The 13,772-nt window shown below is 40.7% G+C and overlaps 1 protein-coding gene across 4 annotated transcripts in view; it reads left to right on the top strand.

Annotated features, from left to right (window-relative positions):
• The window catches only part of CA10 (carbonic anhydrase 10), a 482,388-nt gene that overhangs the window by 374,288 nt on the left and 94,328 nt on the right, over positions 1-13,772 (top strand). For all 4 annotated transcript variants that reach the window (XM_041726075.1, XM_041726076.1, XM_041726073.1 and 1 more), the window contains exon 5: positions 3,776-3,961. In XM_041726075.1, coding sequence (XP_041582009.1) covers positions 3,776-3,961 — 186 coding nt within the window. The remainder of the gene's footprint in view (positions 1-3,775; positions 3,962-13,772) is intronic.

The following is a 13,772-nucleotide window of genomic DNA, read 5'->3' on the forward strand; positions in this document are numbered from 1 at the left end:
ATAGTATATATTTATATACACAAACTCATATATATGTGTGTGAAAAATCACTTATCTGATTATACAGACACATATATAAAATGAGCTTGTTAAAATATGGGTATATAGAATTATATATATGTGTTATAGTATATATAATCTTAAGAATACATATACCAAAGTATTAGTGGTGATCCTTGGGTAATTGTGGAATTGTGACTTATTTTTTTTAGAGACTTTATTTATTCATGAGAGATACAGAGAGAGAGAGAGAGAGAGAGAGAGAGAGGCAGAGACACAGGCAGAGGGAGAAGCAGGGCTCCATGCGGGGAGCCTAATGTGGGACTCGATCCCGGGACTCCAGGACCATGCCCTGGGCCAAAGGCAGGTGCCAAAACCGCTGAGCCATCCAGGGATCCCCTTGTGACTTATTTTTATTGCGTTGAGTCATTCTATATCTTTCTTTTTTTTTTCTGTGTCATATTTGTTTTATTTTTATTTTATTTTTATTTTTTTAACCATATCGAATACCTGTATATTATCTTAACAATTAGAAACAGGGACCCCTGGGTGGTGCAGCGGTTTGGCGCCTGCCTTTGGCCCAGGGCGCGATCCTGGAGACCCGGGATCGAATCCCACGTCGGGCTCCCGGTGCATGAGCCTGCTTCTCCCTCTGCCTGTGTCTCTGCCTCTCTCTCTCTCTGTGACTATCATAATTAAATAAAAATTTAAAAAAAAAATTAAAAAAAAAAACAATTAGAAACAGTAAAACTTACTTAACAATGGATGCAATGTCAAACACAAGTCTATCTTTAACCATTTTACTGCAAATAAAATCATGAGTTGGGACGTGAAAAGAAAAAAACAAGCTCTCATGATCTCATACTGACTATATATGTATTTATTAGAGACTGGAGAATAGGAGTGAACACTGTGGGGTTATCTGGTTGCAAAGAATAGATAACTTGAGAAAAAGATGGATTTATTGATGAGAGGTAAAGCATCGAGAGAATGCAGCTCAGGCTTCATGGAGGAACTGTGAACAAAGAGATGTGAAGGTTTCTGAAGGTCAAGTGGCTGTTCTCTCTCTCAATGCACAGTTTCCTCCATCACTGTTGGCACATCTCCTTCTCTCTTCTCTCTCTCTGGTCTGACTTCCAGCTACCCAGCAGGCTGAGTCTCTGGGCCCCACGTGACTTTACAGTTCAGGTACTCAGTACTACCAGACACTCAAAAGAGTTGATACCAGATTCAGGAGGGGTAAGATGAATGACTTAGCTTTTGCCCCATAACAACCTCCAAAACTTAGGGACTTGAAACACCAATTATTTAGCTTCCAAGTCATGGGTCTGTGGGCAGTTCTTCTGGTCTAGGCCAGGCTGAGCTGACCTCGGCTGGGTCAGACAGGGAATGATCAATCTGAGATGGCTTCTCCTGGGATGATGCTCTTCAGTGTGATGTCATCCCTCAGCAGGCTAGCCCAGGTTCACTGACATGGTGGTCTCAGGTCTCCAAGAAGGAGTGAGGAAATAAGCAAGCCTCTAAAAGCCTACTCTCAGAGCACAAGTGCTGTGTTCCCTATTGGCCAAAGCAAGAGACAAAGCCAGCCCAGAGTCAGAGGTAGAGAAGCAGACCCCTATCTTGATGGGAGCAGCTACAGGGGCATGTTGTAAAAAATGCACTTACAGAGAGGGGAAGAATTCTGGCCACTTTTGCAATCTGCCCTTTACTCTGCCAAACACCCAGGCTGACATGAACTCCATCTTGTAGCTGCAACACATTTACATTTTTCCACGTAGCCCCAATGATTGATGTCTCAAGGGGAGAGAGAGACTGGAGACTTGTGCATATGTTTTTCACTGTTTCACCCTGGAAGTGACACCTGTCATGTCCCCTTACATCCCATGGCCAACATCAGTCACATGGGCTCCACCTTACAGCAAAATGGCAGAATAATAAGTTAGTTGAATATTAGTGGGCATTACTGTCTGCCACAGTAAGCCATCTACAGACCTATTTGATTATTCACAAGGCTAGTGTCAGAAAAGTAGAGGGGCAGGTAAGGGTAGTGCTATAGAGAAAACGTATGAAACCGTGACTAATTAAAGGTATCAGATGTTACATGAAGCCCTTAAGGAATCTCTAGGGCAGACAGCTGGGACCAAAGGAGTCAGAATAAGCAGGAAGAAAATCCAATCATCAGCCTCTGAGAGCCCAGAGCATTCCATTCAGACCCATTCAAAGTCTCCTTTAAGCTTTTGTTCTGCCCCCAAAAGCTAAGTGAACCCAGAAGACTAAGGCAGTAGAGTCACAGGTAGGAATCAGAGTTCTAGGATCAAGTGTTGAGAGGTGCTAAGTCAAGAAAATGAAGCTGAATATCAAGTTCAAAGAGAAAAGAAGAAAAAGGAATACGAAGCAGTAAGGTCAGCGATTTGAGAGGCTCGTGCAAGATGGAATCAGGAGTGAGGAAGAAACATAGGCAACTTGTATTCACCTCTTTAGCTTAGCACTGAGTCCATGAGCTCTGAGAAGGGATCACAGCTCACGCTCTATGCAGTGTATAGTGGCAGGCGCAAGAGAGGGACCTAACAAAGACACACTGAACTGAACACTTGGGACTTCAGACCAGAGCCTTCAGTCTCTCATGAGGATCTGCTCCTCTTCACCCATTTTGGATTCCTTGTCTCTCATTTGGCTTTTGTGGCATCTCTTGCTTTCTCCAATTTCTCATACCTGAGATTTTAATTTTGCAGTATCTCAACATCCCCTATGGTAATAGGGGCAAGTTATTTTTTTAAGTTGTTATTTAAATTCCAGTTAGCATACGCTGTAATATTAGTTCAGGTGTACACTATAGTGATTAAACACTTCCATATGTCACCTAGTGCTCATCATAACAAGCATGCTCCTTTATCCCTATCACCTGTTCCCCCTACCCCCACCCACCCACCCACCGCCCTCCAGTAACCATTAGTTTGTTCTCTAGAGTTAAGAGTCTATTTCATGATTTGTCTCTCTTTTCTTCCTTTGCTCATTTGTTTTACTTCTTAAATTCCACATATGAGTGAAATCATATGGTATTTGACTTTCTCTGATTGATTCATTTTGCTTAGCCTTATATTCTCTAGCTCCATCTATGTTGTTGCAAATGCCAAGATTCCATACTTTTTTTATGGCTGGTAAATATTCCATTGTATATATATGCACCACATCTTCTTTATCCATTTATCTATCAATGAATACTTGGGCTGCTTCCTTAGTTTGGCTCTTGCAAAAAATGCTGCTATAGACACAGGGTAGCATGTATGCCTTTGTGTTAGCATCTTTGTATACTCTGGGTAAATATCCAGTAGTGTGATTGCTGGATCGAAGGGTAATTCTTTTTTTAACTTTTTGAGGAACCTCCATACTGTTTTGCAGAATCACTATGCCACTTTGCATTCCCACCGACAGTGCACAAGGGTTTCTTTTTCTCCACAGCCTTGCCAACACCTGTTGTTGAGAAGGACAAATTATCTTTTATACAATGGTGCAATGTCCAAAATATTAGTCACAGTTTCTGAGGTCTCCTTTGAATTCCTACCTCAAATTACTAAATGATCATGTGTTCATAAATGTGGTTAAGCCAAGTAGGACAGGAAGGCCCTCGGGGTATTGCTACTCTCTACTCTGTATGTAGACTCAGCCTAATATGTTCCCATCCAAAGGAAGCAAAAGGCATTGGTCTCAGCACTGCTGGGTTTGGTGAGAAATGGAAAGAAGAGCCTTGCTTGACCTGTTGTGCGTTGCTTTACAGGTCAGTGGGACCATGTACAACACTGGAAGACACGTGTCCCTGCGCCTAGACAAGGAGCACTTGGTCAACATATCAGGAGGGCCCATGACATACAGCCACCGGCTGGAGGAGATCCGACTACACTTTGGGAGTGAGGACAGCCAAGGGTCGGAGCACCTCCTCAACGGACAAGCCTTCTCTGGGGAGGTATGCAGAACTATTGAGGTACTAAAGTTGAGTGCCAATTAATAAGACTCGGTGTCTATTTATACCCACGGTGAGATAACAGATGGAAATCTTTCTTTTAAATCTGTGAAATGAGAAGGTCAGTGCCTCCTTTCTCCATCTGTTTTTTGCAAGTTGACGTGGAAGTCTATAAATGTGCTTCCGCTGTTTTCGAGGGAAGGCCACAATGAAAGTGGGACTGGGTATTGCCCTCTGAGATATTGGCAGCTCTCGTGACTCATGCCTTCCAGTATCTCTGGAGCATTATTTTAATCCCAAGCCCTCACCTTTCATGCACACTTTCTCTGATACCTATCTGAACCATCAGCCTCCCATATGAGAGTATAGGTCTACCCCTTCTGGTAAAATGGGTCTTATTTGCACAAAACTATAGCTCACTGTGAAATAAATGTCAGGCAGGTAAATAGTCTGCCTGACTTCCTACAGAATGGAAATGTCATTGTATGTCACCATCAATGGTGAGTATCACTGTGTGCCACCATCAATCCAGATTGAGCTCAAGCCACAGCAGTGAGGCAAACCAGTTTCCATTATAGAATGAGAGCCACAGTTTAAACAGGTGTCATCTGTGGTTCTGACACTTGACAAGCATGGTATAGTTAATTTGTCCTCTTACACCTGAGGGTGGTTATCAGCTAGGAGTCTGGGGGGCTTCTATGCTAAATATCCGGTTTCTGTTTAAAAATCTTCAGTAACTGATGTCAAGAAAGCTTTGAAATAACAGAAGTATGATCTCATTATTGACTTGGTCTTTTTCATTTTTCTTCAGTCAACATTATGTTTAAACCTAATATTGTTTTTAATATAGTAAAGCCCTACACTGAGAAAGAGAGCCTGACCTTAATGAGTCCAGTGGCCAGATTTTAATGATTGTTTCAAAGTACCAACTGAAAATCTACCTAGGCTCTTTGCTAGGTACTAGGGATACAAAGATTTAAAAGAAAACAAAACAAAACAAAAAGACAAAGCTCCTACCACAGAGGAGTTCAAAGAGTACTATATTCAAAGCAATAAAGTATAGCCATTCTGTTATGAAGATGTACGAAGATGCTGGCCAACTCACAGATTTTACCTGAAGGGATCAGGAGAAGTGTCCCAGAGGTGGGGCTCTTTGAACTGAGCTAAGAAAGAAAGGCAGTGCCAAATACTTTGTAAGAACATCAGCTCTGAAGTCAAAGTACCTGAGTTTGTACCTCCTGCTCTGATATTCATTTATTGTATGATCTTGAGATGGTTTCTTGATCCTTCTAAGGCTGAGTTTAAACACAACACAAGGTTATTTTGAAAATTAAGTGGGATTTCAGATGTAAGGAACACTTGGAGTACTCAAGAATTGATAGACAACAAAGATAAAGCAAGAAATGAAGGACAACAAAGTCACCAAGTTGTGTCAGGGTCTTGTGTGTATTGGGGAAGGGGTGGGTGGAGTTCATCATCCTCTATTCGTAATGGCTGCATGGAGGACAAGGTTGAGCAGGAATGAGCCTCCTTTCTGGATCCATAGGAAAAAATGCTAGGATTGATTAGGGATGTCTGCCAAAGGCACCCTAATGGAAAAAAAAAAAAACTCCCTAAAGTTGCAGATTCTGAGTTGGAGTATAGTAGGGAATATGGTGAAAGCAGGGAGAAAATCCATGCATTGAGAGTGACTGGAGACTGTCACTCTGAACTAGGGAATATTCAAATTAGATAAACACTTCCTTTTTAAATACATATTATTTCAGTATTTGTAACTATTTTATTTGTTGGTTTAACTTGCTCATTTATTTGCTTTAATTTCTTTGCTTTTCTCCCTCACTGAACTGTTATATTCTGATCCTTATCATAATATTTTCTCAGACTAAATTAATTTATTAATGAATTTATTAAATGAATGGGTGAAAAAATGTGGATGGTTACTTGGCTGGAATCTTCACTCTGTAGAATTCCTTAGAACTGCCTTTTCCTTCAATGTGTGATAAAAGTGCTTTGTAATTTGTATAGGAATTACAATTTTGGAGTAAATGAGTGTCTCCAAAATCCTTAAGGGATACATATAACAATGTGATCTTTCAAAGTATTAATTTTCCTAGATGTACCCAGACCACAGGTATCAGGCACTCCAAGGAATCTGCATTTTTAAAGCTCCCAGGAGAGTCTGATGATTAGGTTTGTGAAGCACTCACTCAGCAGTACATTATTAAGTGTTCTCAATGAATAAAGCATCTAAACAGAGTTGCAAGTCAGGATTAACTGGGGACTATTGTCAAAATATTTACATTTGCATCCTTCCCTAAAGCACTCGAATTGGGGTCTCCAGGAGTGGGGTCCAAGTACACACATTTGTAAAAATCCCCCCCAAGAGATTTTGGTTAGTGACCACTGAGCCAGTCAGTTTTAGCTCAGGCTCTGCCTGAATTATCCCAGCTTTCTAAACAATGAGAACTTAATCAATAAAACCGTATTGCACAAAAATTAAAAAGGGCACCCAGGTGTCATTGCAAATGCAAATGCTGTCTAGACTGATGAGATTTGGAGAACAGCTTCCCAAGAAGGACAGCCACACACAGCCACTGCTCCAAGACAAGTTAGAGCATTAGCCTCAACGTAGGTATCATTACACCTTGTCTTGGGCAGACCACATCAGCTGTGGTCATTTCTTTCCAAGCCCCTCAGTATGAATGGTCTCTAAACTGGTATGGGTTTAGATGCAAGGAATCAGAATGTTGGAAGCACCAAAACAGGGTCATGTGGGTAGATATTGGCCTTTGAGATATGTAAAAGAGTTTAGTTAATGAGAAAAGTTTGGCACCTTCTCTGATATGAGGGTCCATGGATGGAAGTCCTGGAAAGATGGAGTTCAGATGTAAATAAATATATATTCTAACAATGACAGCTATCCATCAGTGGAATGAGCTTACCTCTGAAAATAGTGAATTCTCATCACTGGAATTATTAAGCATGGAATGGAATTTGAGTACTTCATAAAGGTGACTCATATCTTAATGAGCAAGTAATGCACCTTCTCGTGCTGAAATCCCATGCAATCCACAATTTCCTTATAGAAAATGTCTTCCAACCAGATTCCACTGAGTGTTAAGCCCCAGTTAAAGTAGATGTAGCCCATCCTGTAGGTTAACATCTTATTTTTATTTTGTGCTCTCTTCAAAACCACCTTTGGTCTCTGTGTTTGGCTATCCTCTGAGAGGACCTAAGTAGACACTTCTAGCAACAGAGCGTGTGTTTATTTTGTTGACAATGAATAATCACATTGCCATCTGTCCCATCCATCATTGCTGATCGTGATAAGTCAATTAATGCCAGGCATTTTCCTTGGCACAGTGCAACAGTCGTTATCTCAAGAGCTGTAGATTAATTGCAGTCTTGTCTGGTGAGGTTATTGTAATTGATGGTAATCATTTGCTTTGTTTTATAAAGCTGCGTGGATGTACGACACAGTCAGCAACTGCGTTTTTATAAAAATTATTCATGTCCTACACGGAGAACTCCTGGATGCCTCGTTGGGGGTTGGTGATAAATGAGTATATTCAGGGATTCAAATAGCTCCATTTTTTCAAGAAGGGAAAATTAACTGTTTTTAATAAGTAAGACCCTTCGCTTGCTAATCATGTCTAAGTGGCTAGATTCACGTCCACTATAAAGGAGGGTCTTTGCAGAAAGAAACAAATATGTTAACCTGACAAAAGATAATATTTGAAAAGAATTATGTGATGGATGAAGTTCCAGGAATGAGGCTAGGCAAAAAGAAGCTCTCTTTTTGAGGGGAGGTTGGAAATACTCATTTTAAAAACCTTCAAGTTCTTTTCGAAGGCGTCAGGGAGTATACTGAGACTCGCACCAGCCACTTGGTGGGACACTTGTAACAGATCCTCAGCATTCATTTCATCCACTCTTCACGTGCCTCCAATGCTTCTGCTGTGTGCTGAGCACCACAGCCCAGCAAAGCAGACAGCTAGTGAGAGATACGTATATTTAAAATACAGTGTAACGTGGGTTATGTTTGAGGATGGTTCTGGAAGGGGGTTATGAACTCGCTTTCTCTCAGGATGGTTTTAAGGAGAGGATGGATGGACACCTCTGTGGCCTGACATGGTCGCTGCTCCCACTGAAGATCAGGTAGGAACATGAGCCTTTCCAGGCTCAGCCTCTTGGGTCTCTGGTTCTGCTCAAACATATCCAAGCAAGGAAACCATCCACAGCTATTGCTATGAATGCAGATAAGACTTTTCCATTAAAAGGTGGAATAAAAGTCAAATGTTATTTATTTATTTATTTATTTATTTATTTAGTTGTTTGTTTGTTTATGTATTTAGTGGCTCAGAGCCAGAATAGAGAAAACAATTATCTCAGGGCAAATAAGTGAGAAATGCAGAAAATGCAGGCCTGTCCCCTTAAAGGAGTCGGTTATTTGCCATCCTTTAGAGACAGGCTTGACTTAAAGCCACACAAATTTGTAGGAATAAGCAACATCAAATTGTCCTGAAGTGTGCTAAAGTATGAAAAGCGCTGAGGAGCACATAACTGAGAACCAGTGCCCCATTAGGCATTCAACAGCTCTGGGGGGAGGTACTCAGGCAATGTAATTAGCACTTTGCTGGGAGGCTGGGACCTCCTTGTAGAGATGTTCGTTGGCACAAGCAGAGTTTTGAAGGGGAATGAGAATTGGGATGTTTAAGAATAGCATGTACATGGTCATAATGTATGGAAGAGCTTCCTGAGTGCTGTAGCTCCCTGTATCCTGAATGCCAGCTTTCTCTCACTCTTCTTCATTCCAGAACAATATCCTCCCCACCTCCATCCCCTGGAGATTTCCAAGCCTCCTTCCCTCCTCCTAGCCAGAAACATGCTGCTTCCTCTTGACTCCCTGAGAATCCTCCGTATTCATCTATTTCAATAGCCCACAAGCCATAGCCTGTGAACCAAATTCAGTTGAGTAGCTAAAAATAGTTTACATGTTTAAAGTATTGTTTGTTTTAAGAAGAAGAAGGGATGAGCACTGGGTGTTATGCTACATGTTGGCAAATCAAACTCCAATAAAAAAATATACAAAAAATAGAAAGAGGAGGAGGAGGAGGAGGAGGAGGAGGAGGAAAAATGTGCAACAGAGACCATGTGTGGCCTGCAAAAGCCAATATATTTACAAAATATCCAGTCTTTTACACAAAAATTTTGCTGACCCCAATCTACTAAATTGCCCATCAGTGTAGATTTTATAACTGTTTACTCTTGCTTCTCTCGGAACTGTAGTTCTTTGTTAATAGAGATTTTATTTTGATCATCGCTGTATTCTCAGCACCTTGTACAATGTCAGACACATGAGAGCAGAGTCCATACATGTTTACTGAATGAAAGAATAAATGATCTTCAGAAACCCCTTAAGGACAGAGACTCTTTTCACTATTCATCTTTGTATACCATACACCTAGCATAGTACCCAACATACAGTGGGCACTTAATTGATGTTTGTGGAATGAGTCATTCAATCACTGAATCAGTGACTCAGTCAACTATTGGTGACCTAAGAATTCAAAGTTTATAGGCATTTTTTCGTGGAATCTTGAGTGTGTTGTACCTATTGACTATACTAGGAATATCCAGCCTCATTTAAATTGAAGATGGAATGTTTGGATAAAGGCTGTCCAAAGCATCAAGTCCTATCAGAAACTGGAAAACAGGAAGAATGGTTTAGTTCACAGCAAACACTAACTAGTGTTCCGGGCTTTCATTGAGAAAGGATTGTGCTTTGAGAGATTCAAAATGTATTAACAAGGTACTAACCCAGACCTATCCTTGATGTGATAAAGAACACAAAAGGATTGGATACAAAAAGTGTCATCTTAGAGAACAAGGCACAAACTTGAATCATTTACTCTGCAGCACAATCCAGAACTTGCTCAGGCACATCTACAGGTAACTGCAGAATCTCATTGCTAGCATCCAGCCACTGTTTACATGCTTTGGGATTTGTTTTTATCCATTCATTCATTCATTCATTCATTCAGCTAACAAATTATTGAGTGCCTACCATGAGCTGCAGTAAAGAAAACACAAAAATCCTTCCTGTATGTGAGAAAGGAAAAAATAATGAATAATAAACATATTAAATGAGTAAGTGTCTATGGTAAATTAGAATATGATAAACGCTATGGGAAAAGAAATAGGATCGGGAGGGATCAGAGCATGCAGTAATGAGTTACAAGTAAACAGGATGGTCCATGAAGCTGTATTGAGAGGATGACATTTGTGAGGTTGCCATAGAGATGTCTAGGGGAAGGACATTCCAGACAGAGGTAACAGCCGGTACCATGGTTTTGAAGTGGAAGAGAGCTGTGAGTGTTCTAGGAAGAGGAGAGCTGTGTGACCACAGGAGTGAGTGAGAGGGTATGAGAAGTCAGAGAGGTAAGAGTGGCAGGGCCACTGCACATTATGTCCTCTTTGCCTGGACTTTGTATGTACTCTGGCCTTTACTCTCAATGAATTTCAAAGCATAACATAAATTCTCCCATTTAATCAGCAAACACTAGCTCAGTGAAGTTGCCTCTTCTTATTATCCCCCTCTTACCTGGAGAAACTAAGGCGCAAGACCATGCAGACAATAAATGATTAAGGTTGAGCTTAGCTCAGGTCTTCTGATTCATAACATTGCTTAACATAAGCCAAGGTGTACCTGCCCATAAACTCCATAATAGTGATTACTCACCTACTCTGAGGTCTAGCCCAGTGGGGAAATTCAAAGATCTGTAGACCATGGGGAAGCCCCTGACTTCCCAGACTGTGAGCTCCTGCAGACACAGAGTAGGTTGTACATTTTTAATATGTCCCCATACATGTGACAGGCACCTGACAGATACTCTTGAATGAAAAGATTGAATGAGCAAGTGAAGATAACTTAAAAGATTTCAACTTTCAGAGCGCCTATATTATGCCCAGTATGTCATGAATTAAATTCTGTTGTCGTGATGGCAAACCTAATAAGGTTCATGTCAGTATCAACTGAAGTTCTAGATATTTTATGTTGTTATTCACAAATACAGAGTAAGTGAATCCTTCAAGGTACCTGGGAGGAGGAATAGAACAACTGATAGATTGCCAATTGCTAGAAAAATTCATGTAAATTCCACATTTCAGGCCCTGGAATTACTCCCAAGATCAGACCCAGAACTTGTCTTTGCCAATGCTAGCAGCCAAAGTTCTGGATCGCAGGAGCCAGTCCCACTCAGAGTTAGCAAACTGGCCTTCGAAAAGCAAAGCAAACAGAAGTCAGAAGCCCAGACGATGGTAGGGCATATTATGATGATACCAGTAAGCAGATGATGACTGTGATCTAAGTAAGGATACAGATCCTTCCCTTTGAACATTTTTATAATGACTCCTGGGAAGAGACAACCCAATCAAGTCAGCACCTTCCTGGATTGCTAGTTTTAGATGGACACCATGGGGCAGCCAACAAGAGAAGACACTGCATTTAAAGACAATTTGCTGAGGTCAACTCATTATCCTGTTGACTCTCATCCTAACTTGCCTCATAACTCTGAGCTGATCCTGCCAGGATGACATTATGATGGCTACCATCCTCCTCTACTGGACTCTAATCTCCTTTCTGGTGTTCTGTCTAAAGCAGGAAAGAAGGTATAATATTACAAAGACATTATTAAAGACAGGCATTAACTGGGATTTGATCAAGTTTCAGTGTAGAATCTGTCACCGTGGAGACCATTACTGTTATGGCTTTACAAGTGCCGAATGTGGTCTTCCTTTATTTAGTAACCAATGACATTGTTTCTACAAACTAGCTGTACTTTTTTTTTTCGCCCATTTCCAAAGCCACAGGAATAAAATCAATTGGAAAAGAAAGGTGTAAAGTAAGAATGACCCATTCACCACTACTCTAACCACTGTCAACAGTTCACTAAAATTTGCAGAGGTTCCACCAAAGATCACCTCTCCTACTTCAAAGTATAGACCTGCTATTGAACAAGTCTGCTCAAAGTGTCTGTCTGAAGTGTTAAAATTGGAGGTCCCATGGATGTCACCTCTTCGAACCCACTTACTGTACAAAAGAAAAATCAGATGCCAGAGAGGATAAGAGCCCTGCCAAAAATCACTGAGGTTCAGTGGCTGAATCAGGACCGGAAACTAAGTTTGAAATTTAAATTTTTTCAAGTACAAATTTAAATCATATTAAATCCCAAGATTCAGCAGCCCCTTTGAGATCATCTGATTTAGTTGCCCCATAGAGCAGGTGTAGTCTGATAATCAGATTTTCTACCACAATGAGCAGAACCCATCACAAGGATGTTTACTCAGCCAGCCTCAAAAAGGCAAAGACATTGGCAGAGTATTTTACAAACATGAGCACTGATCAGCATCCATGAGGAGATGGGTCTAGAAGTTACCACATCACCCTCAACAAAAATACCACCAATGTAAGAACTGTAATAGTGCCTGATTGCAGGAAATGTGGAAATGAAAGACTGGAAGACTAAAATAGAAAGCAAAGCTCCTTAAAGATCCTTCAGTTGGTCTTAATATGAAAAGGCAATCACAACGACCTAAGAATATGAGCCACGCTTTTCTGCAGTTTGAATCCCCGCTTCCACCCACTCTCCCCAGTAACCATCTAGAACAGCTCAGTAATATTAAATATAAATAATCTAGATAATAATATTGCAAAATTAAATCATTAGATGTCTAGCCACTCCATGGATGTGCTGCTGTACAATTCAAAATAAAGCCGTTTAAAACCCCCAGATTCATTTGCTCTGACATATCGATAAACTTTTGCTGAAACAAAGCTAATCTTCTCAATGGTGTCGACTTAATTGCTCGCCAGTTGACGGATAATAAACAGACCTGAGGATTAAAATATGAACTAATTACTGTACTCAATTCCATTTACTTGATTTCATGTTCCATTAATTTTTTGCATCATTTCTGGTGGAAGCCTTAGATTTATGGTTGCCCCAAATGAATTATGCCACTTAGTTGCCTGTGGCATGCTCGTGTTCAGAACTGGTGGGAAAGGGCGAAATTCTGGGCAGTAAATATTTAGCCGAAGCAGCCTAGGATATAGTAAGTGAAGGTAATTATCCATTCCCAAATACCAGCCAGAGTCAGCCTCTATAAATCTATCCCCATCTTCGCAGTAAAAGGGCAACACTAGGATTGCTCTCATGATTATTCATTGGATCAGCTTGTTAGAGGCAGTTTCCAAGAGCAGTAGTTGCCTTGGCCCAGAAGAGGGCTTCAGGGAAGCAGAGGCAAGCACACACCATGGAAAAGGACATTGGTCCAAGAGTCAGACACATTGGACATAGGGTAAAATTTTTACTTAGAAAGTCTGCCTTCAAGATCTCATTCTGTCGCCTACTAGTTGTGTGATCTCAGTAAGGACAAAACTGGACAAATCCCTTAGCCTTCCTTAACCTTTTTAAACTTTGATCTGGGTTTAATAATGCCAGTCATAGATGATTGATTGATAGATAGATAGATGATAGATAGATAGATGATAGATAGATAGATAGATGATAGATAGATAGATAGATAGATAGATAGATAGATAGATAGATATCTCATAGGTTGATAGCAGTGGGAAAAAGCACTCCTGTGATAGGACTTTTTAAGCTTTCAAGTGCTGTGCCAGTCATCTAGTCCAAAATCTTGCAGATAAGTCCAAAATCTTTGCATATAATCATAACACACCAATATAATTGCTACCATTGGCTTCCATTTATTGAGCATGCACGATGACCCAGGCACTGTACTCAGTGCC

Source organism: Vulpes lagopus, chromosome 12, assembly GCF_018345385.1.
Source record: "Vulpes lagopus strain Blue_001 chromosome 12, ASM1834538v1, whole genome shotgun sequence".
In the NCBI taxonomy this organism is placed as follows: Eukaryota; Metazoa; Chordata; class Mammalia; order Carnivora; family Canidae; genus Vulpes; species Vulpes lagopus.